The sequence below is a fragment of the Cotesia typhae genome, unplaced genomic scaffold (genome assembly GCF_013202065.1).
Source record: "Cotesia typhae breed Kobodo isofemale line unplaced genomic scaffold, CoteBio_Ctyphae scaffold_121, whole genome shotgun sequence".
NCBI classification, from domain to species: domain Eukaryota; kingdom Metazoa; phylum Arthropoda; class Insecta; order Hymenoptera; family Braconidae; genus Cotesia; species Cotesia typhae.
This window is the reverse complement of record NW_027423773.1, coordinates 252,571-278,488: the sequence shown is the minus strand read 5'-3', so window position 1 is coordinate 278,488 and position 25,918 is coordinate 252,571. Positions and strand designations below refer to the sequence as shown.

At 31.1% G+C, this 25,918-nt stretch overlaps 2 protein-coding genes across 4 annotated transcripts in view; one reads left to right on the top strand and one right to left on the bottom strand.

Annotated features, from left to right (window-relative positions):
- Cnc (NFE2 like bZIP transcription factor cap-n-collar) overlaps nucleotides 1-25,918 on the top strand; it is a 33,234-nt gene that overhangs the window by 5,294 nt on the left and 2,022 nt on the right. For all 3 annotated transcript variants that reach the window (XM_074252887.1, XM_074252888.1, XM_074252889.1), the window contains 6 exons: nucleotides 2,155-2,313; nucleotides 3,876-3,948; nucleotides 12,964-13,244; nucleotides 13,511-13,723; nucleotides 20,908-21,145; nucleotides 21,315-21,542. In XM_074252887.1, coding sequence (XP_074108988.1) covers nucleotides 2,155-2,313; nucleotides 3,876-3,948; nucleotides 12,964-13,244; nucleotides 13,511-13,723; nucleotides 20,908-21,145; nucleotides 21,315-21,542 — 1,192 coding nt within the window. The remainder of the gene's footprint in view (nucleotides 1-2,154; nucleotides 2,314-3,875; nucleotides 3,949-12,963; nucleotides 13,245-13,510; nucleotides 13,724-20,907; nucleotides 21,146-21,314; nucleotides 21,543-25,918) is intronic.
- On the bottom strand, nucleotides 21,825-25,549 carry Vas (ATP-dependent RNA helicase vasa). The gene is made up of 6 exons (XM_074252890.1): nucleotides 25,328-25,549; nucleotides 24,374-24,427; nucleotides 23,683-24,249; nucleotides 23,060-23,598; nucleotides 22,253-22,967; nucleotides 21,825-22,109 (listed from the first exon to the last, which is right to left on the bottom strand). The coding sequence occupies exons 2-6, from the start codon at nucleotides 24,398-24,400 to the stop codon at nucleotides 22,065-22,067; spliced, it is 1,893 nt and encodes a 630-aa protein (XP_074108991.1). The 5' UTR covers nucleotides 24,401-24,427; nucleotides 25,328-25,549; the 3' UTR covers nucleotides 21,825-22,064.

The following is a 25,918-nucleotide window of genomic DNA, read 5'->3' as shown; positions in this document are numbered from 1 at the left end:
CGAGATATGAGATAATAACAAATAATTTTTTTAGTAGATTAATCTAAAAACTAGCAACCTTACAGTCATTATATGTGTGGATTAAAAAAAAAATTTTATTTTGCTTGAGAGCAATTATTTTCCTAAATAAGTGTTATTTTTGCAAAAATTGAATAATGCCTAAAAAATTGTTAATACTTAAAAAAATCTATTACAAAAATGATTTATTAAAAAAAAAAATGTAAATGTTTAATACATATTTACTATTACAACCGATTGATTGAAAGACCACCCCAAAAAAAATTAATAGATAAATTTTCTACTCCACCTATCTTCGAAAAACATATTTAATATTTATACATCACACATATATATTTCATGATATATGACTAATGATCTTCAAGACATCGGCGCTTTAAGTTGCGGTCAAAGAGAAATTTATAAGAAAGGAGCGACCGAGACAGAGACAGAGAAAAAAAGGGAAAAATTAATGGAAAATAATGAAAGAAATTTTTGGGAAGAAAGGCGCCGTACTGAGGTGAAAGCCCAACAGCTATTCTAAATATAACGAGTATTTATCATATTGTTGTGCTGCCTTGCGACCTCAAGTGGAACTAATGAGCTTCTTTTTATTCCCAAATTTTAAATCTTCGAATTAGTGTTTACTTTTTTGAGGAAACTATCAGAGGTAAACCCTCACTTGAAGAGTGTTTTGGATCGTAAATTTTCTGATCTACCCAAAAAATCGTTATGAGTGTAGCAAAAAAGTCGACGATTCGCGAGTTATTGCGATTTTAAAAGTACTAGTGTCCTTTTTTAGAGTTTTAATTTCCAAATTGGGCAGCTGGTGCTTTCAAATCGCTATAACTAAAAAACGGTTCGTTTTTTTGGTATGGTCATAGAGAACTTTTCAATAGATCGGTAAATTTCCGTTCGGAAACACTCCTCAGATGTCGATCTAAACCCAACAGTTCTCGCCAAAACTCGAAATTTAAAATCTACAACCTTCAAAAAGATTTTATTCACCTTTTTTCTCTTTAAGATACTTCCACTATAAAATGCAATTCACTTTGGAATCCCAGGGGAGCAAATCGATCAAACTCGGACGTGTTCCACATGTCGCGTCAAAATATTTTCCGTGTGACAAAAAGATATTATTTAAATATTTAATAAACAAAATATCTCGGGGGACTTATCAATCCTCGCGGATGTTTATGTATATTTTAGCCTTGACTAATTTTATAGGAATTTATTTACAGCATTAAATATTAACCATATCGATTGAAGGTTGCCTCAGCATCAACATCGATCTTTTGTGTTGTATATTATATTGTATAAATTGTATATATAGGTTGTATTAATTCACCCGTAGGCCGACGGCCATTTTGATTGACCCAGCAGGGTGTCCAACCGCGCCCACATCGTAATTTAAACGTACAACCCACTGTTATTAATGCAAACCACGCTCTCTTTGTGCATTCGTTAAAAATAGTCTCTCTAAAATAGAAAAAAAAAATTATTAATTGTAAATTATAAATTAAAAAAAATTTTTTTTTGTTTTTGAGTTTTGAAGCGAACTGCCGGGTTTAGATAGACACTTGAGTAGTGTTTTGGAACGGAAATTTACTGATTTATAAAAAAGGTCCTTTTGATCATGCCAAAAAAACAAACCGTTTTTGAGTTATAGCGATTTGAAAGCTCCAGCTGCCCAATTTGGAAATTAAAACTCCAAAAAAGACACTTTTTCAATCGCGATTAAAAAAATTCTAGGAATTTTATTTTTTTTTTACGAGACAATATTCAAGCAAAATATATAAATCAATGCAGAAATTACGCATAATAATTCCCATCGTTCCAGTTACGAAAGATTAATTTCCTTTTTAATTAAACCGAGCAATGGCGGCTTGTTTCCTTTTTTTTTTTTTTCTTCAGTTCTGTTGAGGATTTTTAATTTTTTCCCGGCCTCCCATTCGTTGGGAAAAAGTGCTCGGGAACGAGACACGAGGGGAATTTGATTAATGATATCTTCTATCGGATTTGCCGTCGCTGATTAAAAAAAAAAAAAAAAAAGTATCTTTTTATCGGAGTAATTTTATTTTAATTTTTACAGAAAATAAAAAATTCTAAAATTAGGAAAAATTTACGGAAGATTTTGGAATTTTGGGTTTTTTTCAGGATATGGATCTTATCGAGGTCCTCTGGAAGCAGGATCTCGACTTGGGCTTCACAATGGCGGACGTGGAACATGCTAAAACTGAATCCTCGAGTTCCCAAGAGAAAAAAGTTGATTTTGAGGTTCAGAAGCTCAAAACCGAGGCTGTGACGAAAAAAGAGGTGAGTTTTTGGGTCTTTAAAGCTCTAATTATCGAAAATAAAGTTCAAAAATAGTTTTCAACTTATTTACCTATTTCAAAGCTTCAAAAATAACTTCCTAAATTCAGTCAGCTTTTATAAATCCTCTTGCAAGGTACCTCGAGTCTTTCCAACAAGATTCCGATCAGATAAAATACCTAACTCGTTAATTTTTAAGGCTTAAGATATTTAATTCTCTAAAAGTAAGTCAGTAGCATTCGGAGTATTATCTAAAATTTGATAATTCCTTTTAAAATATATAAAAAAATAATCTTTAAGAACTTTTGAATCAAACAGTGGCGACATCCTGAAGATAAACCGACTTTTTAAGCCGTAAGCCCTACCTGGGCTTACATCAGCCACTAAAGGGATTAAAAGATTTCAATTTTGGACTAATGCCACGCGTACAAATATTTATTTTTAAATAAAATATTATATTAGTCAATTTTTTGATTAAAAAAATAATTTCTTTTTTTTTTTTTTTTTTTTTTTTCCCCATTAAAATTAAGGAAATAATTTTTTTTTTTAAGTGAAGCTGGAAAAAATAAAAAAGATGACTTGCAGTTTGGGCGGCTTAATATTTTATTTTATCGAATCTTTTGTAGCTTGACGCCGATCGGTGAATATATACAACAAGTAAAGGTATATTATACACTAAAGATCTTTCATTTTCGATAATCGTGATCGTAAAGATACGCTCTGGACATTCTTTGTGCTCAAGACCAGAACAAAGGATAGATCATTATTCCCACGGTTATAAATTTAATTTTAAATATTTAATAGTTGTTATCGGTCCTATGCTAGACTCTAAAAAATATATAAAGACAATTGGTAAATTATTTTTACGATAATTCGTCCCAAAAAAAAATAATAAAATAATAAAAAATCGGAGCAAGTCGAGCAGAAACAATTTCCCCAAGAGTATGTACAAGATGTATAAAATTTCCATAAGGATAAAAAACCACCGAGATTAATTCTACGAGGGTTACTATCACAGTGATAGTGATAAATTATCCTGTTCCCTGTTTTATTTTACTTTAGTCCTTAGATATACATCCGTATAGAGCGGAGGGTGGACCAGTCTAAAAAGTGTAAGCCCCTTTTCAGTAGAGGGGTCGCTCTAGTTCTTCTCAGTGTGATTTAGTGTTGGTGTTACGTCCTATTCGCTGGGAGAGATAAAACGAGAGAAGATGCTGCTTGAAAGGAGATTGGAGATCCCTCGATTTAATGCTGTCGTTCTATTCCAATGGTCGCTTACATCAAATCTAGATTATTATAAATGGGCGTTACGATATAAGCGTCTACTTTTTTTGTAAAAAGTTAAAAAATTTTGACGATTTTTCGAGAATTTTTATCTAAATTGGGCTATAACTCCTAAAATACTAAATTTATCAAAAATTGATAAGAATCAAAATTTGTAGGAAATTCAATTTCCTATCCAAAAGTATCATATATATCAAAAAAAAAAAAAAAATTCATATTAACCCCTTCAATAATTAATTTAAAATTATCAAAATTTTTTACAATAAAATTTGAATTTTTAGAAAGAAGAAATTAAAGACGAAAAAGACGACAATCCTTGGGCGGGTCTGTCATACACAGTTGACGTAGAAACCGGTGAGTACTCTGAACAATTATTTTATTTGTTACATCATAAATAAACACTCGGAGTAAATGTTATTAATTATGAAAGATAATATATAATGTATAAACACAAACAATAGCGTTGAAACAAAAATAATTTTGGAAGTTTGAGACAAGGATAATTAAACGACTTGCTTGCCGTTTCATGACTCGATAATTTACGTCGCTGCGCACGAGCTACTAGGGTGTCCAAGTAATTAAACGTGCCTATTGTTATTATTATTTTTGCGTTTTAGTTTTATTTTTAATAAAATTCTTTTTTATTATTTTTATTTATTATTTTATTACGTCAGCGTTAAAGGAGTGTCGCGGATACGCCTTTAGCTTTCAAACTTATTGCCCTGCCCTTTAACTCTTCGTGTGTATTAATTCTCTTAATGTATATATTAATAAATTAATTGTTAATCGAAAAAAATTAATTGTTTTGTTTATTTTGTGTAGATTGTTAAGAATTTTAGAGATATTTTTGGATAATTGGAATTTATGGAGAAATTATGGAGAAATTTTAGGAATTTTTAGGGTGTGTAGTTAGGAAATTTAATTTCCTATAATTTTTGTGTCTTATAAAATTTTTATAGAGCTGATGGTTCCTCAGATAAAGTCGATTAAAAAAAGTCGACTAATAGGAAAAATGAGAAAAATAGCAAAATTTTTGGTTTTTTGGAATAACTGGAATTTATGGAGAAATTATGGAGAAATTTTAGGGATTCTTAGGGTGTCTAGTTAGGAAATTTATTTCCCTACAATTTTTGTTTCTTATAAAATTTTTATAGAGCCAATAGTTCCTGAGATAAAGTCGATTAAAGATTGAAAAAAAAAAAAAAAAAAGAAATTTATTTTTTTAAACAGATTCATTAATCAAGCGGCATTCAAAACTTTCGATCGATCCTTGATAGCGAGTAATGAGTAGATTGATTGCTTTTTTTCTAATTATTATTTTTATTTACAATGTACAATGGTTGTTATTATCGGGGTAATTATTATGATTATTATTATTATTATTATTATTATTATGGATAAAAAAGGACAAATATGATAAGTCGTGGACCCACCATGAGGTCCAGATTAAAATCTTCTCTTACCGATCACGATCATTGATCGTACATTGAGCAATATCACAATCCCGTAGGTCTTTTCATTACGTTTATACTCTTTGAACACATTAATTAATCATTAAACTTTGATAATAAATAATACTGTAAATAATTATTATAAAAATTAAACTAAAAAAAATATTTAGTGCTTTCTTTTTTTGACAATAACTCTAAAACTAAGGGTTTTAAGGAAATTTTATATCAGACCAAAATTTTAGGGAAATAAATTTCCTAACTAGACGCCCTAAAAATTCCCAAAATTTCCCCATAGTTACTCCATAAATTACAATTATAAAAAAAAAAAAAAAAAAAAAAAAAAAAAAACGACTCAATATTGCTCTAAGTTCCGTCTAAAAATTAAATTGAAACCTCCTATGGATTACAAGCTCGATAGCTCAACAGTACCGTCAAAATTAACTCGTCTCGCTCGTTATTACGCATCATCAACTATTCTATTTGCTCATAATAATATTAACCGTGACTGATCCACCGAAAATTGAGTTTTATTAAATTTAATATCGAAACATACTTTTTTCAGCTCTAAATTTATTTTTTCTTTTTAATTTTTTTAAATTAAAAAAATTAAAAAAATGTGGGTCCGTCCTCGGGGATAAAATACGCCCTCATACGCGACAGATGCTTGAACGTACTGTGTGTTCTGTTCCAACGCATGCGACTTACGTATTTCGCATATGCTCCGCCTAGCTCCCTTCTATAGATCCTCATATATATACAGATATAGGTATATATAGATATATAAAAATATAAATATAAAAATTTGGTAGATTGAGCGAAAATAAAAATTTTTAATTTGGAAGAGGAAAATTTTGAAAAAGTTGTGGGAGTTAAGGAGTGAAATTTTTATGGGGTTGTAGGGGAAGGTTCAAAGAAACTTTTGTATCTAATTAGAAGGTTCTAGGGTAATTTGGACCAGAGTTATGGCGTTTTAAAAATTAAAAAGTGAAAATTAAAGAATTTTTAAGGAATTTTTTGGAGGAAGTTTTAAAAAAGTTTTAGGAAGGATAGCTATGGGAATTAAGGAATTTAATTGTTATGGGGTTGTAGAGGAAGGTTCAAAGGAACTTTTGTATATAAATAGAAGTTTCTAGGCCAGTTAGAACCAGAGTTATAGCGTTTCTAAGTTTAAAATTAAAGTAGACTGAAAAAGATAGCTTTCCTTGGTTATATTTTTTGAAATGGCCGCGAGTCCCAAGGGATAATCAATATTTGGAAGCAACCGTATTATATATGATGTACATTGTACATAGTTTCGGCATTGGGTGGGTAAGGCAGCTGAGCCGGGACCGAATCGTTGATGACTTGGCTCATTTCACCCCGCTGTTGTCGAGCAAAACTTGAACACGCACCATTACTCATATCTCGGCTCATTGCATAAAGAGATATATACACGCCCGAGGGGATGATACCTTCTTCCTTCTTATTCTATTCTTCGTCCTCCTTCGGTCCCTTTGACCTCCTTGCTATAAGATTCAATTATTTATTATTTTTCCCAGCAACAGACCCTCTTTTTCGCGATGCCCAAATATTTGCCAGCTAGTTTAATAATTAATCATAACTCTGGTCCAAATTACCCCACCGACTTTTAATTTTATACAAAAGTTTCTGTGAACCTTCCTCTAAGACCCTATAAAAATTTCACTCCTTAATTTTCATAATTTTCCAAGCTACGAATTTTCAAAAAATTCCTTCATCAAGATGTCAATATAAAAAATAGTAAATTGTATATATCTATACTTCCAAATAAAAATATTTGAAGCGTGTAGTTAAATAACAATGAGACGCTTGTGACGTGATAGCTGAATGAGAAGATGAAGAAGTGACTTTTTAAGTCACCATGAGTTTGCAAGTCTCGAAAAGGAAAAGAAAAATAAAATTAAAGAAAACGAAAAAAAAAAAAAAAAACTAAACTCGGAGCCGGAGAAATAGACATCGCAAGTTAAATCCCAAATAATTGAACCTGGCTCCGCTCAATCCAACGCCGCCATTGTGGTCGGCAATCCCAAAAAAATACACAACAATAATAACAACAATAATAATAATAATAGTTGAAAGAAGAGTAAAAAATAATTCGAATTTTCAATTGACGGGAGAAAAAAAGTGACATGGAGCCGACGGAGCTCTAATACGAATTTTATTGTAATATTTTAATCTAGAGTTATGTAAAGGCATTCCTGTACTTTTAAGTGATTTATTGATTCACTGTAATTGCTTAGAAAAATTTTATTATTATTGTAAGTAAGAGATTTTGATTTTTTTCTTGCTTCAGATGGAAGTTTTTGATGAAATTTTCTTAGTAGAGAAATTTTGAAAAAATTGTAGGGAGGAAAGTTATGGGAGTTAATGAATGAATTTTTTTATAGGGTCTTAGAAGAAAGTTCAAAGTAACTTTTGTATAAAATTAGAAATTGGTGGGGTAATTTGAACCAGAGTTATGAAGGAACGAAATTTGAAAGTGAAAATGAGATATTTTTAAGGAATTTTGAAAAAAGGAAAATTTTAAAAATTTGTTGGGAGGAAATTTATGGGAATTAAGGAATAAATTTTTTATGGGGTTGTAGAGAAAGATTCACAGAAACTTTTATATAAAATTAGAAGTCGGTAAGGTAATTAGGATCAGAGTTATCGCGTCTCAAAGTTAAACAAAAATCAGGGGTAAATTTTGTTATTTTTTTGTTAAAATGAACTTTCAGTTATAATTTTATGAATGAAAGGTTCGATAAAAAGTGATAGTGATAGTACAAAATCACAAAATACATTATACATGTATTTAGTAGTACCAAAAAGTGCATGTAATGCGGTAGCGGTGGCGTTCATTGACACTTATGCTCTTCGATCAGATGGTATTCAAATAAGCGGCGCCTGGACTCCAACCATAAGGATATTATTCTATTTCCTACAAGTTATTCTGGCGGTCGATAACATTATTTAACACTAAATAAATAAGCCGAGTTAACATCGAAAGTGATTCTAAGCATGACAGCCAAAATCAAACTGGCTCTAACTATCACACTAACCTCCGTCGAGCTTGCGATTCATGACAACTTGCAATACTCTATCAAGGTTAACCTGTCTGTATGGTAAATATTACGTATTATACCTGTTACATCCTCGCTTTCGCCATAAAAAATTCAGATAATTTTTTTTTGGTCGATTTCGACTAAATTTAGCTATTTTCAAACTTCTTACCTCCATAACTCCGGTCCAAATTACCCCACCAACTTCTAACTAAGTACAAAAGTTTCTTTGAACCTTTCTCTAAGGCTTAATAAAAATTTAATTCCTTAATCTTCATTACTTTTCTGTCTAAAAATTTTTTAAAATTGTTCTTCCCGCAATTTTATCTCCAAAATTCCAACTTCATCTGCATTATACTTCACAAACTTCCCAATAACATCCCACAAGAATATCTGGTTGCTCAAAAATTTAGAAAAAGTGTACCAAATCGTACACAGGCTCTAATGTACACAGAAGTAAGTCGAAAAATCTAACCGAAAAAGGATCAATAATAATCTAACAATGGCGTTAAGAAGTTAATGGCGGCAAAGTGACAACTCGTCACTCTTCTGTAAGCTCCTGAAGAGTTTAGTAGACCACTGATCTATATCTAGACTATTTAGTGTTTAACCAGACCCTAAACAAATAGTCTGGAGACAAGAGAGACTGGAGAGTCTTAACGCTGGCACCTGACCTATTAAAAATATTTTTGCTCGGCTGCCTTCTTTTATATTTTTTATTTTGAATTCTTAACATTTTTAACGACTTACTTTCCCATAAGCGTCCGGCTCTTGACTATTATGAAATTATGCTTACAATAACAAAAATAGTAAAGTGTTTTTTGTTTTATTTGGTTTTCAAATTTTTTTAAAATAAAATAATTGGAACTCTGGTTCTAGTGGTCCGATTATGGAAATTTTTTACTTAAAATTTTCTTTAAACCTTCCTCTACAATCCCATAACAATTTCATTTCTCAATCTCCACAAATTTCTTTCATACAATTTTTTAAAAAATTCTCTTTTGAAAATTCTTCTGAAATTCTCATATTTTTAATTTCAATTTTCAAAATGCCATAACTCTGGTCCAAATTACCCCAGAACCTTATAATTAAGTACAAAAGTATCTTTGAACTTTCCTCTACAACCCCCTAAAATTTTGAATCTCCACTCCCATAAGCTCTCTCAAAACTTGCTCATCAAAAATGATCAATTCTTATCAAACTTCTTCGTACCATTTTGATTTCTCTTAAATAAATTCCTGGCGTCTTCCACCTATCGATTAACCAGTTTAAAACTCACCTACAACTTATCCACATATATATATATATATATATATATATATATATATATATATATATATATATATATATATATATATATATATATATATATAGTTCAATGTTCGATGTGTGAGAAGAGAAATGATGATTACAGTCCCCCAATCCCCAATGGGGCTCGGGAATGCCATAGAGGCCCCTTTCCCTTCGCGTTCCCTCTCTCTGTGGGAACCTTCTGTGCGCATTATCGGCAGCCATCTTTGATTCGAGCTGCCACGGGATTGGCCGGCTGACTTTTTAATTTACATTTTTTTTCATCACCCGGGTCGCTGTTCGCTCCATTGCCGGATAAATTCATTGTCTTTCTTGTTTCATTGAAACAACATCGTGCTCGCGGTCCATCTTTCAACATTTTCCGAAAGAGTTTTCCGGAAAAAAAAGTTTGGTTTTTGTTGTGGTAATTTGTAAAATTTTGTGAATATACTAGTGAAACTTTTTTGGATTACTGAAATTTAATTTACAAATTTAATCAGGTAAAAAAAAATTACTTTTCACGAAAAACTACCCCGAAATTTCTAAAAATACCTTTTTTCATCCAAATTTGCTCCAAAATTTTCCAAAAAATTATTTCAAATAACTCAAAAAAATTTTCCACAAAAAATTCAACCAAAAAAAAAAAAATGATAAAATTTATTTAATATTAAATAAAAATTAATTTTTCTTCTCAAATAAAATTTTTAAGCTTAATTCTTATCAAAATAAATCTCGAAAAATATTCCGCTCAGATTTAAGATTTAAGATTTATTTTTCTGGACATTACATTAATTAGGAGCTCTTTAGTATATCTAGTTGCTTACTTAGAAAATCAGAAATAGACATCAACCCTGTTTCCCTTCTCTATTTCCTTTCTGTCACCAATATCTATCTAAATATATTTGTCACCAGAACTTCTGACAGGACAATTGTTGCCAGAAGAGTGGAAATTATTCAGTATACTTCTCTTTCTCTGTTTGATATATTCTTTTTTCCTAGCTCCTTATATATTTATATATATATATATATATATATATATATATATATGTTAACAATTGTCCGGGATTACATTATTATTATTAATATATATGTACGTGAATAATTTCTGCCTCGTAATGCCCGAGTTATTATTGCTATCGATCGTTAGGGATGAAAATGAAAATGAAAATGGAAAATATGAAAAATGATCTGTCAGCGGCTCTATATATGTATATATAGATTTGAGCTGCTCCGATGAATATCATGATTATTATGGTGACCCGGAAAAGAAATTTTATAAATTCGGGTTCGGATGAGTTGCTAAATTTGGTTAAAATTTTTTATTTATTTTTTTGGTGAGCTATTCAAGAATTGTAGGTGGGTTTTGAACTTTGGGGCACTGTAACTTGGGCTGTAATTGTACCAGAGACTTCTATGAGGACGCAAAAGTTTCTTTAAACCTTCCTCTAAGACTCCATGGAAATTTCATTCCTTAGTTTTCATAATTTTCCGAGCTACGAATTTTTTAAATTTTCTTCTTTTCAAAATCCTGTAAAATTCTCCGATTTAGACTTTTAATTTTCAAAATGCTATAACTCTGGTCCAAATTACCCCACCGACTTCTAATTTTATACAAAAGTTTTTGTGAACCTTCCTCTACAACCCTATAAAAATTAAATCCTTTAATCCCTATAACTTTCTTCCCTACAACTTTTTAAAATTCCCTCTTTTAAAAATTCCTTAAAAATTCTATAATTTTGACTTTTCAATTTTTAAGACACCATAACTCTGGCCCTAATTACCCCAGAACCTTCTAATTATATACAAAAGTTCCTTTGAACCTTCCTTAAAGACCCCATAAAAATTAGACTCCTCAATCTCAATTCCTCCCGCTGATACCTCACAACGAAAATAAAGTCTTCAACTTGTAGCTTTCAATAACCCCGACATGAAAGAGGGTGTTGTCAGCCATTATCGTCCTCCGAGGCCACGAATTCAAACCAGACAATGGCCGCTACTCGTTATATTAATGTACCAGGCATGCCTCAAAATGGTGTGGGACCTTCTTCTCATTATTATTCTTTTTTATAGTCTCTTGGCCACTCAAAGTCAGACCGCCGAACAAAAAAGAACAAGCGTAAATATAAATTATTATAAAAACTAGCCACCTTCATTATTATTATTATTATTATTATTATTATTATTATTATTATTATTATTATTATTATTTTTATCCTTTTGTGGTTGGGTACGATAATTTCTGTGGATAAATAAAAATATTCTCGGTCTCTGTTAACCGAAAACTAAACGCAGGTGAATTATTTGTTACCTGCTAGCCTGCATGCTTCTTTCTCGAGTGTACTTTTAGTCGAGCTGCAGGTTCAGCTTGAGAGCGACTTATTATTATATTGAAGACGGTTACTCTCCTCTAAGGTTTAACCTTCATCATTATGGCTCGAATTATTCCTGGCGAGTTTTGCGGGACATGTTTGGAGTGGTAATTATCCGATTAAAGGGAAATTGGAGGAGAGATAAAAGGAATTTTAAGGATTGTAAGGAGGGAAATGAAAGTGGAAATTTTTAAAATTATGGGGTCGTAGAGAAAGGTTCACTGAAACTTTTGTATAAAATTAGAAGTTGGTGAGGTAATTTGGACCAGAGTTATGGTGTCTTAAAAATTAAAAGTCGGAAATATAGGATTTTTCAGATATTTTGAAAAGGAGAATTTTTTAAAAAATTGTAGAGAGAAAAATTATGGGGATTAAGGAATTAAATTTATATAGGGTTATAAAGGAAGGTTCAAAGACACTTTTGTACTTAATTAGAAGGTTCTGGAGCAATTTGGACCAAAGTTATGGCGTCTCAAAGTTTAAAATTCCGAATTAAACACTTTTTACAGGACTTCCCAGTAGAAATTTTTTAAAAATTCGTCGCTTGGAAACTTATGGGAATTAATAACTAAAATTTTATGGGGTCCTAGAGGAAGGTCCAAACAAACTTTCGTACCTTAATTAAAGTCTTTAAAATAATTACAACCAAAGTTACTCCAATTTAAAATCCACATCCTAATTCCTTTTATTTTTCAAACATACCCCAGAGTTGACATTAAATTCCGAGCTTTCTACGAGTCTCCAAGCATGCCTACAGATTCCACATCCTACTCGAGTTCCAGCTGCTACGAGAGAAATCGTTCCAATAAAAGATTCGATCCCTGGTAGGGGATCGCGAGCTGTTATTGGCTGCGGGGCGGAGCCCGAGGGGAATTTAGCGGTTGCAGGTGGATCCTATCCCTAATCCCCGTCGGGTTCTCCTTGGTAACTTTTTAGGGATCCCCTCCAGAGGCCCGAGGATCCGGCGTCAGTTCTCGGGCGATGATCTTTGACGGCAAACCAATTTTCGCCGCGTCATTTACGGATTTTGTATTGTGGAGAGAAAAGTGAAAAAAAAAATTTTTTTAATTCTGAGAAAATTTTGGAAAAGTTCCGGGAAATATCATAGGAAATTTCCAAAATATTTTGACGGAAAATTTTAAAATTTTATAAAAATTTCTTGGAAATTTTTTAAGTTTGTGAATTTTTGGTGAATTCCAGGTGAATACATTCTAGAAAATCCAAGTCTAGAAGGAATAAGCGAGGAAAGTGGCTCAGAGCCTGGACCTTCGTTGGGTGACCCCGAGATCGGACTCGAGGACTCTTTGGGCCTGAGCAACAATTTTGGACTCGAGGATGACTTTCCGTCGGAACTTTTGAGCGATAGCCTGCTCGCTAGCGCGGGAGTCGACGGATTACTCTGTAACGACTCGCTCGGGCTTCCCGACGGGTTCAACCTCGAGGAGGCCCTGCAACTTGTGGGACTCAATGAGCAGCCGGAGGTAAGTGCCAATTTTAGGAAGCTTTGGAGAATTTTGGGGAAATTTTAAAAAATCGTTGGGAGGAAAGTTATGGGGATTAAGGAATAAAATTTTTATGGGGTTGTAGAGGAAGGTTCACAAAAACTTTTGTATAAAATTAGAAATCGGTGGGGTAATTTGGACCAGAGTTATGGAGACTTAAAGTTTGAAACCAAAAATTAGAAATTTTAGCAGTGAAAATCAGAGTTTAAATTAAATAAAAAAATTCTGGCTGATTTTTTTTCCAGGAAAAAGAACTGAAGAAACGCGACCGAGGAGGTTTGAGAGTGCGCAATCAAAACGAGTTGTCCTCAACCTCCCCAACTCCCTCAACTTCGACCTCAACTTCCATTTTGAGCTCCAATTCGATCCTCGAGGAGGCCGAAATCGACGAAATGATGCACACGCAGCAATATCACCCTCACTCCCATCCTCATCTTCACCCCCATCGGCACTATCAGGTAATTATTTATTTATTTATTTGAAATAGAAAATTTTTTAGCAACGGAAAAAAAAATTTTTTTTATAATTGCTGTAACTTTTGAACCAAGTGTACGAAAATTAAGTACTCTTAAGGAGTGTTTAGGAAGGGAAATTTTCCGGCCTATAAAAAAATAATTCTTTGGAAAATTTCATATTTTCAATATTTTACGAGTTATAGCCGTCTAAAGACAATACTAAAGTAAATTTTCCAAAAATTAGACCATAAAAAAATAAATTTCATTAGAAATAAATATTTAATCTAATTAAAAACCGACGCAATCAGAATAACCGTTATAGAGCGACGGTCCCACATGTCAAAACACATCCGAAAAGGTAAAAAAAAAAAAAACAAGACAATTATTTAACGGGTTATAAACAGACGAAATAAAACAAAATTCCCTAATTACTTTATTTATTTAAATTTCTAACACTTTAGTGTCTCTTGGAGCCTAAAAAAAAAAAAAAAAATTCCACGCATCAGCTCTCACTAATTTCTCGTTAAAATTCTTTACCGTAACCGTCGATAACTCCCAAGTTACTCAAAAACAATTATAATTACTATAAAGTACAATTATTCGTCATTACTCGTCATTGTTTTTCAATTTTATTTTCAAATGTCAATTACTTCAAGACTAATTAAATTAATTATTCACATTAGCATCCATTGGATAGGAAATTTTCTGGTCTAGAAAAAAGTATTCCTAAAAAATTTCCCTATTTTCAATATTTTCCCAGTTATATATGTGTTTTAACATAGGACAAAGTAAACTAAAAAAATATCTATTACCTCTTAAGTACTTGAAGCCCCCCCAGGTGCGTGAATAATGATAGTAGCAACGAGACCAAGTGTCCAGACGGATTGGACGTTGAGTATCCCCCCCCCTCTCTCTCTCTCTCTCTCTCTCTCTCCTTCTTATCGTACAAATTACAGTTACTCGGTCTCTGTACCTGCAATGTGCATTCACTTACTTCAGTTGTCGCTCAGTAGTCTTCCGGTATGCCGGTTTGTCGGTTTTAAGTAAAATAATTGTCAATTTTTCCGGAGTTTTTCGCACATTTATCGACGTTATAAAATCACAAGTGAAAAATGTAAGTTTGGAAAATAGTGAGTGAATATTTTTTCAAGTGAAAAATTTTTCTGAGTTGGAGTTTTCCGGAAAAATAAAAAAATTCATGGAAAATAATTTTCTGCACTTATGAATGTGGAATGTTTAAATTTTCTCTCAGAAGAGGATTTTAATCAGGTGAGAAAATTTTATTCCGAAATACTCATGAATTTTCTTGTTTTTGCGAAAGATATTCGGAGAAAAGTTGTTGGAAATTTTTAGGTTAGCATCGGAAAAAAGAAAATAGCGACATTTAAGATTATATTCATAGTTATTCGGAAAAATTAAAAAAATATCGGCTTCTAGTTTGGAAAATTCTCTACAAATTTTCCCTTGTATAAAATTTTTAATTTCCCAGCAACATTTTCAAATAAATGATTTAAAAGTCAAGTATCGCAAAATTTATGTTTTTTTTTTTTTTTCTAACCTTATATCTTATTTTTTCAGCTGGGAAAATTTTTTTTTAGAAAAACTAAGAAAATGCACGTGTAGCTAAGTAAATTCCCTACAAAATTCAGTCATACGACCTTAAAAATTTCCCACTGGAATTATCTGGGAATATTTATTAATTCCAAATTCACCTTAATGTCCGGGTTTTTTTACTTTTACGGGATTTTTCCGAGTTTGAAATTTTTTTTTGGGAAAAATGAGCACCAAGACTTGTACCTTATTGAATTACCTACAAATTTTACCTATCAAAATTTTTTTTTTTCTCTTATTGGACTCCTCTGGGAACATTTATAAAGTAAAAATTCCCCTTAATTTAAAAATTTTTGGACTTTTCTGGGATTTTCCCGGACTTAAAATTTTTTTTTCCCAAACCTAAGCCCATGGACTTACTTAGTATAGCTTGAACACTTATCTACAAAAAATACCCATTAAATGTCTAAAAATCGTCATAAGACTCTTTTCACAATTTATTATTTGAGCCTGAGACTACTAATGGGGAAATAATGACCAATAATAGTCTTAACCTCCACCTCCCTCTTATTAATTCCGTAAGACCTGGGACAGTAAGTTACAGAAAGAATGACAATTAAGACGTAAGTAGGGTGAATTAAAGCAGTGTCTGTGTAATAAAATACAGAGCAATTAGAGTCTCTAAGGTGAGTAAGGTCAGTGTTAATGTGAGAGGAGTTACCAAAAAATGACATGTTACATTACAATTATAATTAAGTACACGTTTAGTCTCTAGTATAATGTACACCGGCTGAGTTGCTCGTAGCTTGTTGCATAACGCACAATAACTCTCAATGCTATTACCTGAAAAAAGTAATATTATAAATAATTAGAGATTTAAATAAAAACATAATAATAAAAGGACAGTGCATTAAGTTAAGAATTAAAATACGAGCACAACTTCTTATAAAATGAAGAATATATTCATTTAATTCACTCATTAAATGGATTTGTCCTCCATCGTAATGACACACTAACTTGCTGAGGGATTCGCTGATATATCATGCACGACAATTATTTGCACGATTATTCCCCTTTTTTATTAAGACAATTCGATTTTAATTGCCAGGATGGATCCAGGTCACTATATTTTAATAATAACACATTTTAAGAATTTCGGTGGGGGTTTTTACACCTTAAAGTTTTACGGACAAAAACTCTTATAATCTTAAAGAAAAATTGAGTCAGTAAAAGTCTTTCTAGTCGCTTTAATTTTAAAAGTAACAAAAAAAGATAAAAAGCAATTTTGAGACTTACTTATTTTGTAGATGAATGCTAAAACCGGTAAGTCGGGTAATTACAAGTTTTAACCGCAGGTAGACGAAAGCTGTCAAAATGTTGCCGAACAATCGGCATTCAAAAATTCTAAAGTATAGTAAAGTGTAAAGTATAAAGTTAAAAATTGAGAAAAATTCTACCTGCTTTGATCGGACGGTTTTTTCAAAAGAAAATAAAATCTTTAGTTGGAATTTTTGGCGATCTTCAAAATAGTTAACTGTTTAGGAAGAAAAGTCAAATAGTCACAGACAAATTTCTGCGGTTATTTTGTGGGATACGGTCAGTACTTTGTAATTAATCAATTGTTCGCTCAAAGCGGTTCCTCTCTGACGTTTTGACGGACAACTTTTAGGGTTACGCTTCATAGGTGATTTCAAGCGAGGAGTCAAAGGGTTTCTTTTTTCTTTTTTTAGTTTTGATACTTTTTTTGGTGTTGACGTGGGTAAAATTCTTTAAAAAGAGAATTTTTTTTTAAATTGTAGGAAATAAAGAGTTATTATAGGAATTAAGGAACGAAATTTTTATGGGGTTGTAGAGGAAGGTTTATAGAAACTTTTGTATAAAATTAGAAGTCAGTGGGGTAATTTGGACCAGAGTTATCGGGACTTAAAGTTTAATTTGAAGTATAATTTTACAAATTTTTTTATAATATTTTTTTTCTCAATTTTACTTCCGTATTAAGTCGTCCTTGACTTCACATACATACTGTATATATATATATATATATATATATATATATAAGTACATATTTATATAAAAGTACAATAAACACATAAAAAAAATTAGACAATTTCCTGAGACGAGAAAACGCGGCAGGACGTCAACATATGTCGGATTTATCGTCTGTGAAATCGATAATTCACTTATATTATTTATATTTTTATATATTATTATTATTATCATCACTCGATTTATAAGATTAAAAACAAAAGCAGGTGTTTCCAGGGAAACAGCCAACCAAATTAACGGTTTAAAAGGGTCATTCGAAAGGAAATTTAATTGGCTACAATTTTTATTGGATATAAAAATTTTGTGGGAGTGATAGTTTCAGAGATAATAGCGTCGAAAGGTCAAAAAATTGCTGTCTAACAATTAATTTAATTTTTTTTTTAAGCCAATAAAAAATAAAAATAATATTTTTACAATCAGTATTATTAGAGGATTGAATTTACTTATAAAGTATATTTTTTATAAATTTTTTCGAGAAAGGTATAAGGTGTAAAGTGTGAATGAAGAAATAATAACGGATGATTTATGAAAGGTAAAATTTAGCGTCGCCCTTTTTTGTTTATTTATTGTCAAGGTAAGAGAGGGGGGGGGGAACAAAAGGGTCTGTGTTTAAAAATGGATTATTGTTCACGGCTGATGTTTTTATGTGCACTTGCTTGTGTAATGTCAGGGACGTATGCGTTTGTTGAAGAAAATTCGAACGGTTCATTATTTAATCGGATAAAAAAATTTTTGCTTATAGTTTTAAATTTTAAAAGTCTGTAATTTTTATTCTAATTATATTACAGACTTCTAATTTGGTACAAAAGTTCCTCTAAGTCCCCATAAAAATTTTATTCCTTAATCCCCATAAATTTTATCCCAACGATTTTTTTAAAAATTCTTCTTTTTAAAATTCCTCTAATTTTCTCTTTTCAATTTTTAAAACACCATAACTCCGGCCCGAATTAACCCAGACCATCGATTTTGGGCTTAAAATTTTCCTTGAACCTTCCCCTACAATCCCATAAAATTTCTCTCTAAAATTCGCCATAGAAACTCCACAATAAAATACCAAACTCTTACAAGTCTCATCACTTGAAATTAAACTAAAATTTCTTCTTGGCAATAATAATAATAATAATAATAATAATAATTATTATTATTATTATTATGATTTAAATATTTTCCAGACGCCATCTGGTATGAAACTTCTACCGTTTGACGGCCTTAAATCTCAATTTTCTCTTTTTTTTTTATCCTCTAAGACGCTTCCTACTGTAAATCACGGGCAAAAAAATCTAAATAAAAATCCCCTCTAATTTCCGCGTTTATAAAAGTCATAAATAATAACAATAATTACCGGCCATTAATCATCTCGTATTTTTATTGATTTCTCTATTGAGTCAGCTGAGAAATCTCGACTTCAATATATCCATTTTTTATTTTATTTTCAATCTTCCGCGGTTGTTTATTTAACGCGAATTTTTTAAGAGACCATCAAGACACTTTGACGTTTCAGTCAATCGCGAGTTGACGTTTGAAAAAAAAAAGAAAAAAAATTATATATATATATATATGGTACACACACATATGAAAGGCGTGAGAGAGGTCAATTTTTTGTTGTGAGCTGTAAGGACTTACTTTTTTTTTTGTTTTGTTTTTATTCAAGTGACTTTGAGTGTGAGAAAAAGTTTGAAATTTTTTTCAAGAGCAATTTTTCAAAATTTTGTTGCTCGGAAAATTATGAAGATTAAGGAATGAAATTTTTATGAGGTTGTAGTAGAAGGATCAAAGAAACTTTTGTATATAAATTGAAGTTGATGGGGTAATTTGGATCAGAGTTATAATAATTTTAATTTAAACTTCCAAGAGTTGATTGAACAAGACAAAAAATAAAAACATAAAAATAGGTTGTAATTGAGACAGAAATAAAAGAAGAAACACTTGTGTTGTATTCAAGATATTTGTCCAGGTAACAATTCCGAAATATCTTAAATCTCAAGCCAGGTAATAAAAATAATAAAAATAATAAAAATAAATCCCTGGCCCTCTGATATATAATGTATTACATATTATACAAGTTAGACTTGTTGTCAACATCGATCAACTTGTCACCCGTGTCAACAATCACCGACACACAAATTAAATGTGTATTTGTCTCAGGTGTCTTTTGGTATTTTTACCAGTCAAGTCACCTCTTTTCTGTTTTTTCAACGCAAATCCACAATATTATCAGATTATTAGATTATTAGATTATTAGAATATTACTTCGTTATTAATCTAAATATTTGTCAATGTTACTTTTCTTCACACGGTATTTAATATTTATTTGTAAGCAAACATTATCATAATCCTAAAAAATAATATTTTGTTGCTTTTTATTATTTTCGAGACGCTATAACTCTGGCCCAAATTACCCCACTGACTTCTATTTATATACAAAAGTTACTTTGAACCTTCCTCTACAATCCCATAAAAATTTCATTTTTTAATTCCCATAACTTTCTTCCCAACGAATTTTTGAAAAATTCCCTTTTCAAATTTTTCAATTTTTAAAACACCGTAACTCTGGTCCAAATTACCCCACCAACTTCTATTTATATACAAAAGTTACTTTGAACCTTCCTCTACAATCCCATAAAATTTTCATTCCTTAATCTCAATTCCCTTCTTCTCTACCATTCTTTAAAAATCTAGTCTTTTCATAATTCTAATTCAACCCAATAACCTCATTAATAATCATAATCACCATGAAAATAATTAATTACTCTAAAATATTAAATAATTCGCATTAAAGTATTTCTCGTCCTACATCTCATCAAAATTTACAGCTACAACAACAATAATAATAATAGTAATAATAATAATAATAATAATAATAATAATAATAATAATAATAATAATAATAATAATAATAATAATAATAATAATAATAAAATGACAGTAGTACTAAGTGTTGAAGACTCGGTTTGCCATATGGCGTTCTGGAAGACAGCGATAGAAATTTATTTTACAATATGTCCTCGCTCATAAAAATAATAATTTATTTTAAAAACTATAAAAACGCGTAATCACCTCACCAGATGCATTTCTATTTTTTTTTTTTTTTTTTTTTTTTTTTTTTTTTTATTACGGTACAAATTTTTATTTAATTTTTTATCGAAAAAATTTACAAAAGTAAATTCCGATGCATTGAAATAAAAATAATATTTAAATCTTTATGATTGATGAATTTTTAACGATTTATAACTCCCACGGGCTCCGCGGGGGCCCGATTAGACTAAATGCTTCTAAGCTAACAGGTATTTATTATAATAATAATAATGATAATGAGGTTTGACACCTGACAGCTCGAGAATTGTCCCCAAAAAATTTATAATAATTTTTTTTTTTTTTTTTTTATTGTATTTTATTCAGGCTGGAAGATGTTGAAGTAAAGTGTGGAGGAAAATCAATTTTTATGGGGTCTTAGAGGAAGGTTCAAAGGAACTTTTGTATGTAAATAGAAGTTTGTGGGGTAATTTGGACCAAAGTTATAGTGGGAAGAAGTTTGAATTAGAAGTAAAATAATTTAAATTAATTAATTGAATATTAAATTATTTTTGCAGAGTCGAGTAGCATATGGCCGACCAATGGGCGCCGACCAACGATGGCCACCGGGGGAACTATTCCTATCATTTCCCGGTGCGACAGAGTTCGGACATCCATCACATCCCGGGTATCCAGGACACGGCTTGAACTCCTCTCTTAATCATTACGAGATGCAGCGTAATGTTGTTCTCAACAATGCTACTCTACCTCTGCCGGTTGGCGACTATAATTCAACGGGCCCATTTCAAAATATTGGTAAGTCCTTAAAAATTTTTCATAAGGCCCAAAAATTTTTAAAAATAAGACCCAAAATTATTTTTTGCCTCAATTAAAAACAAAAAAAGTCGAAATTTAACTGAAAAAAAAATTTTTAAGTCCCAAAATTTTTTTTCTCAATATTAAAAAATAAATAAATTTATTGTAGGACCGTCGAATTTAGGATCAGCTGTAGCGACCTCAATGAACCTGACAAACAGCTCAGAGCCAATTGGGACCGACACAACTGGGCCTTACAAGCCAGAGCCACACGATATAAACTACAGTCATTATTCACACAATCCACTTTCATCTGAGGGAAATTTAAACCCCGACGGGTTGTTTTCCAACATCCTCGATGACACCAATTTGCAGCTGATGGATTTTACTGATGATGGTAATTATTATCATTAAATTATTATTACTTATATATTTTTTTTTTTTTTTTTAATAATCAATTATTTATTCATTAGAAATTTTTAAGCATATCAAAGTCATACAAGTCATGTCCTCATTTTTTAATGTCAATTACTATTAATAATTTTTAATAGCAATAAATGTTTGATATTTTATTAAATATCACTTATCGATTAAATTTATGATTGAAGTTCAAAAAAAAAAAAAAAAAAAAAAAAAAAAAAAAATGAACATTCTGAAAAGAGTTGTTATTGAGTCATGATTAATTTTTTTTTTATATTATTTAAATATAATTATTTTATTAATAATAATATTAATTAGAAAAATAGAAAAATTAAATTCAATTATTGAAACAATCGGGAAAAATCTTCCGATTAAAAAAATAAAATTAAGATATAAGAACTATTAATTGAATATAATAATTATAATTATGATTGCGATAATAAAAATAATAAGTGTAAAGTTAAGCGAAAAAAATGCAGGCTGCTGGTTGAGAGAAATTTTACCATCCTTCGTTCGTTTCAGTGTCAGCTGGTTGATTGTAGTTCTGAAAGAGAATAATTGAAAATTCTAATTAGGTTTTGGAAAAGTTTTTTTCAATTAATAAATATGTTTAAAATATTGAATAATTGAAAATAAAAATTTCAATTAATTTTTACTTAAATAATTTAAATTGAAATAAAAACTTACATCTCTAATGTCATAACCACCAAAGCTGCTGGATTCTCCAGCATTGAATCCACCACCAGCATCAAAGAATTCAGGAATTTCCTGACCAGCTTGAGTAAGGACCTTGATAAGGTCAGCCACCATTTTATCGTCATTCTCTGGTGTATAAAAGCTTGTCGCTTTTCCGCGATTTCCAACTCGTCCAGTTCTACCAATTCGATGAACATAATCATCAATGCACTTTGGAAGATCGTAATTAATAACATGCGCAACATTTTTAATATCCAATCCTCTTGCTGCGACAGAAGTAGCAACTAAAATAGGCATTTTTCCACTACGAAAATCAGCTAAAGCTGTTTCACGTTCACGCTGTTCTCTGTCACCATGAATACTTGTTGCTGGGAATAGGTTGTCGCTCATGTATGCAGCAATAAAGTCAGCAGTTTTTTTTGTCTCGACGAAGATTATTGTCTTGACTTTTAGACTTTGGCCTCCGTCGCGTTCTAAAAGTTCTTTCAATTTGTTGCGTTTGTCTTTTTTGCTGACTTCATAGAAAATTTGTTCAACATCACTGTTTGCTCCACCGACAATTCCGACTGTCAAGAAAAGATAGTTGTTCAGAAATTTACGGGCTAATTCTTGAACATCGCTGCTGAAGGTTGCGCTGAACATTAATGTTACTCGTGATTCTTTGGGTGGCATTTGCTCGTGTTCTAGGATTTCTTCCATTGATGATCTGAAATTTTTAATTATTTTTAAAATATTTTTAAATACTTAAAAAAAAATTAAATAATTGAAATAATTGAATTTTTTAAAATAAAAATTTACCTAAATCCTGAATCAAGCATACGATCAGCCTCATCAAGAACCATAAATTTGATACTGTTAAAACTGATTCTTCCTCCTTTGACAAAATCATTTAATCGTCCTGGAGTTGCAACAATAATGTGAGCACCGCGACGCACCTGATCAGCCTGGTGCATAGGTTTAACACCTCCATAGCAAGCTACTGTCCTGAGAATAGTGTCCTTGGCGAATTTCTCAGCTTCCCAGGATATCTGAAGTACTAATTCTCTGGTAGGAGCCATCACAATAACTTGAGGCTCACATCCTCTTTCAATAAGCTTAAGTTCGTCGTTATCCTCGAGCAATCGGTGGACTATCGGAATCAAGTAAGCCGCGGTTTTTCCACTACCGGTTTGAGCACACGCCATCAAATCGCGTCCTTGAAGAATTATTGGGATCGCGTGCTTTTGAACTGGGGTTGGTTTTGTGTAGTTTGATTTTTTTATGTTGATCATCAAGGCGTCGCGCAATTTTAAAGTGTTGAAGGCTGTGATTGGTGGTGCGATATTTTCACCAGTTACCTTAAAAAAAAAAAAAAAAAAAAAAAAAATTATTAATAATAACTAGCGATCTTTCAGTCACTATGTGACAATAAATAAAATTACCTTGCACTCAATGTCATCATATTTATCAAAATTAATTCCCGCAGTGACATTGGTCCCAAATATTTCTTCATCGTCCATGCTTCGCTCAGGGGGCACGTATGTGATAGGAGCTTTCTTCTCTTCACCATCGGCTCCATCGTCTCCACCACCATCATCCCCATCGCGATTGCGGTTGCGACCTCTGCCGCCGCCTCCAGTGTAATCGGAATCCTGATTGAAATCTCCGCGGTCTCTTCCACCGTCTCTGTCTCCACCGCGCCCGCGACCTCGACCACGACCTCTTCCGCGTCCGCGACCTCGTCCTCGGCCACCCTCTCCGTCGTTATCATTGTAATTAGAGTAGCCATTGGACCCAGAGTAGTTGTTGTCATTAGAGGACAACCACTCACTGCCAGTGTCATTGCCTCCGCCGTTTACCCAGTCGTCGGCTCCGTTGCTTCCATTTGTTTGGTCTGTTCCATTGGTACCGGTACCCCAATCTTCTGAGCCGTTGTTTATGCCAGGATTTTTGGATTCTGATGAACTAAATCCTCGACCTCTGCCGAAACTTCTGCCTTCTGAGGAACTCTGGAAATTTTTTTTTAATAATGATTATTATCAATTTTTTTTTTTTTTTTTTTTTTTTTTTTTTTTTATTTAATAATAATATTAAAATTTTTTTTATAGAAAATTAAAAAAAAAAAAAACTTACGTTAGTTCCTGACAACCACTCACTCATGTTGAATTTTTTTTCAAAGATATAATTCTGAAACAACAATAAATTATTATTAAAATTACAATAATAAATAAATAAATCTATAAATCAAGTCAAGTGTCTAAGTTTATAGTTTAAAAAAAAAAAAAAAAAAAAAAAAAAGTAAATAAGTACATAATAAAATAGACACTTTAAAATACATTAAATTAAAATAACAATAATAATAATAAGTGTCGAAGCTTCTCGGAATTCAGAAACTGTAGTTACGCTAGACTTCTCTCTCTCCGGCATAACTTTAATACATAAAAAAAAATATACTACAAACAAAAGATAAACCCTCGATACAATGATGCTCGGGCTTGAGAAAAAGAAAATAAAAAGATATTTTCTTATACAAACAATTATCTCGATATTTAATACATAATCTTTTTATAAATATGTATAGATTTATTCATAAATTCTTTGTTAAATTTATTTTAAAATGTTTAATTAATTTAAATATTTTAACAATTTTAACAAAATAAAAATTTCAATTAAGAAGTGAATTATTTTATAATTATGAAAAAAAAAAGTTCAATAATTAATAAAAATTTGTTAAATTCTCTCTCTCTCAAAAAAAAAAAAAAAAAATAAATAAATAAAATAAAATAAAATTGTTACAAAAATTAAATTATGTTTAAAAATTTAAATAGATTGACATTTAAATTAAAAAAAGAATGTAAAATAAGAATAGCGAAGAATTTTTTTACAAATGACAAAGAAATCTACAACAAAATGGCCGCTTTCAAGTATAAAAAAATTCTTTTGTCGTTTGCTAAAAATTTTTCAACAAAAGATTCGGTAATTGTTAAAGAAATTTTCTTATTAATTAATTCACTTTTTAATAATAATTATAATTGTAAAAAGAATGAATTAAAAATATTAAAATGAATTAACATAAAAATTACATACCAGGAATTAGCGTGAATTTTAGCAAAACAGCTGATTATTAACAAATTTACTTGTTAAATAATAATAGCAATAAATAATGAACTGTGAATATTATTTAATAATTAAATAATTTAAATTATAAGAAAAACACAAATTAAACAAAAAGGACGATGCGACTTTTGTAAAATTGCCGGTAGAAATGATCTGTCGGGTTCGAGAAGCGCGACAAGTGACTTCGGGACTTGTGTCGAGACAATGGGCTCGTGCCGGCTTCTCGGGGGGTGAAATCTGACACCCGCGACAGCCAATCACCAATCTTCCCGCTTTTTGTTAGTTCTAGAAGAAATTTAGAGCGTGCACGGTAGTTTCAGTCTGAGCGCGGGGAAATTTAAACTCTTTAAATAAAAAAATTACAATAATAATTACTTATTTCTCCCTCTTTACTTGTAAATGTAATCTATATTAGCCTCCCACTTGACTTGAATAGTAAGAAGCCGTCTAATAAAATATGATTCAGACTTTTAGAGCCACTCAGTAGATCTTTGCGTAATAATAATAAAAATAATAAAAAAAAAAAAAAAAAAAAAAAAAAAAGAAAATGACTAATAATGT

What these genes read in the sequence shown, in the direction of transcription:
- Vas (XM_074252890.1), bottom strand. Translation starts at nt 24,400, where the DNA reads ATGAGTGAGTGGTTGTCAGGAACTAAC. An exon ending in ATGATGACATTGAGTGCAAG is followed by an intron (nt 23,599 to 23,682) that starts GTAATTTTATTT and finishes TTTTTTTTTAAG; the next exon opens with GTAACTGGTGAAAATATCGC. An exon ending in ATGCTTGATTCAGGATTTAG is followed by an intron (nt 22,968 to 23,059) that starts GTAAATTTTTAT and finishes TAAAAATTTCAG; the next exon opens with ATCATCAATGGAAGAAATCC.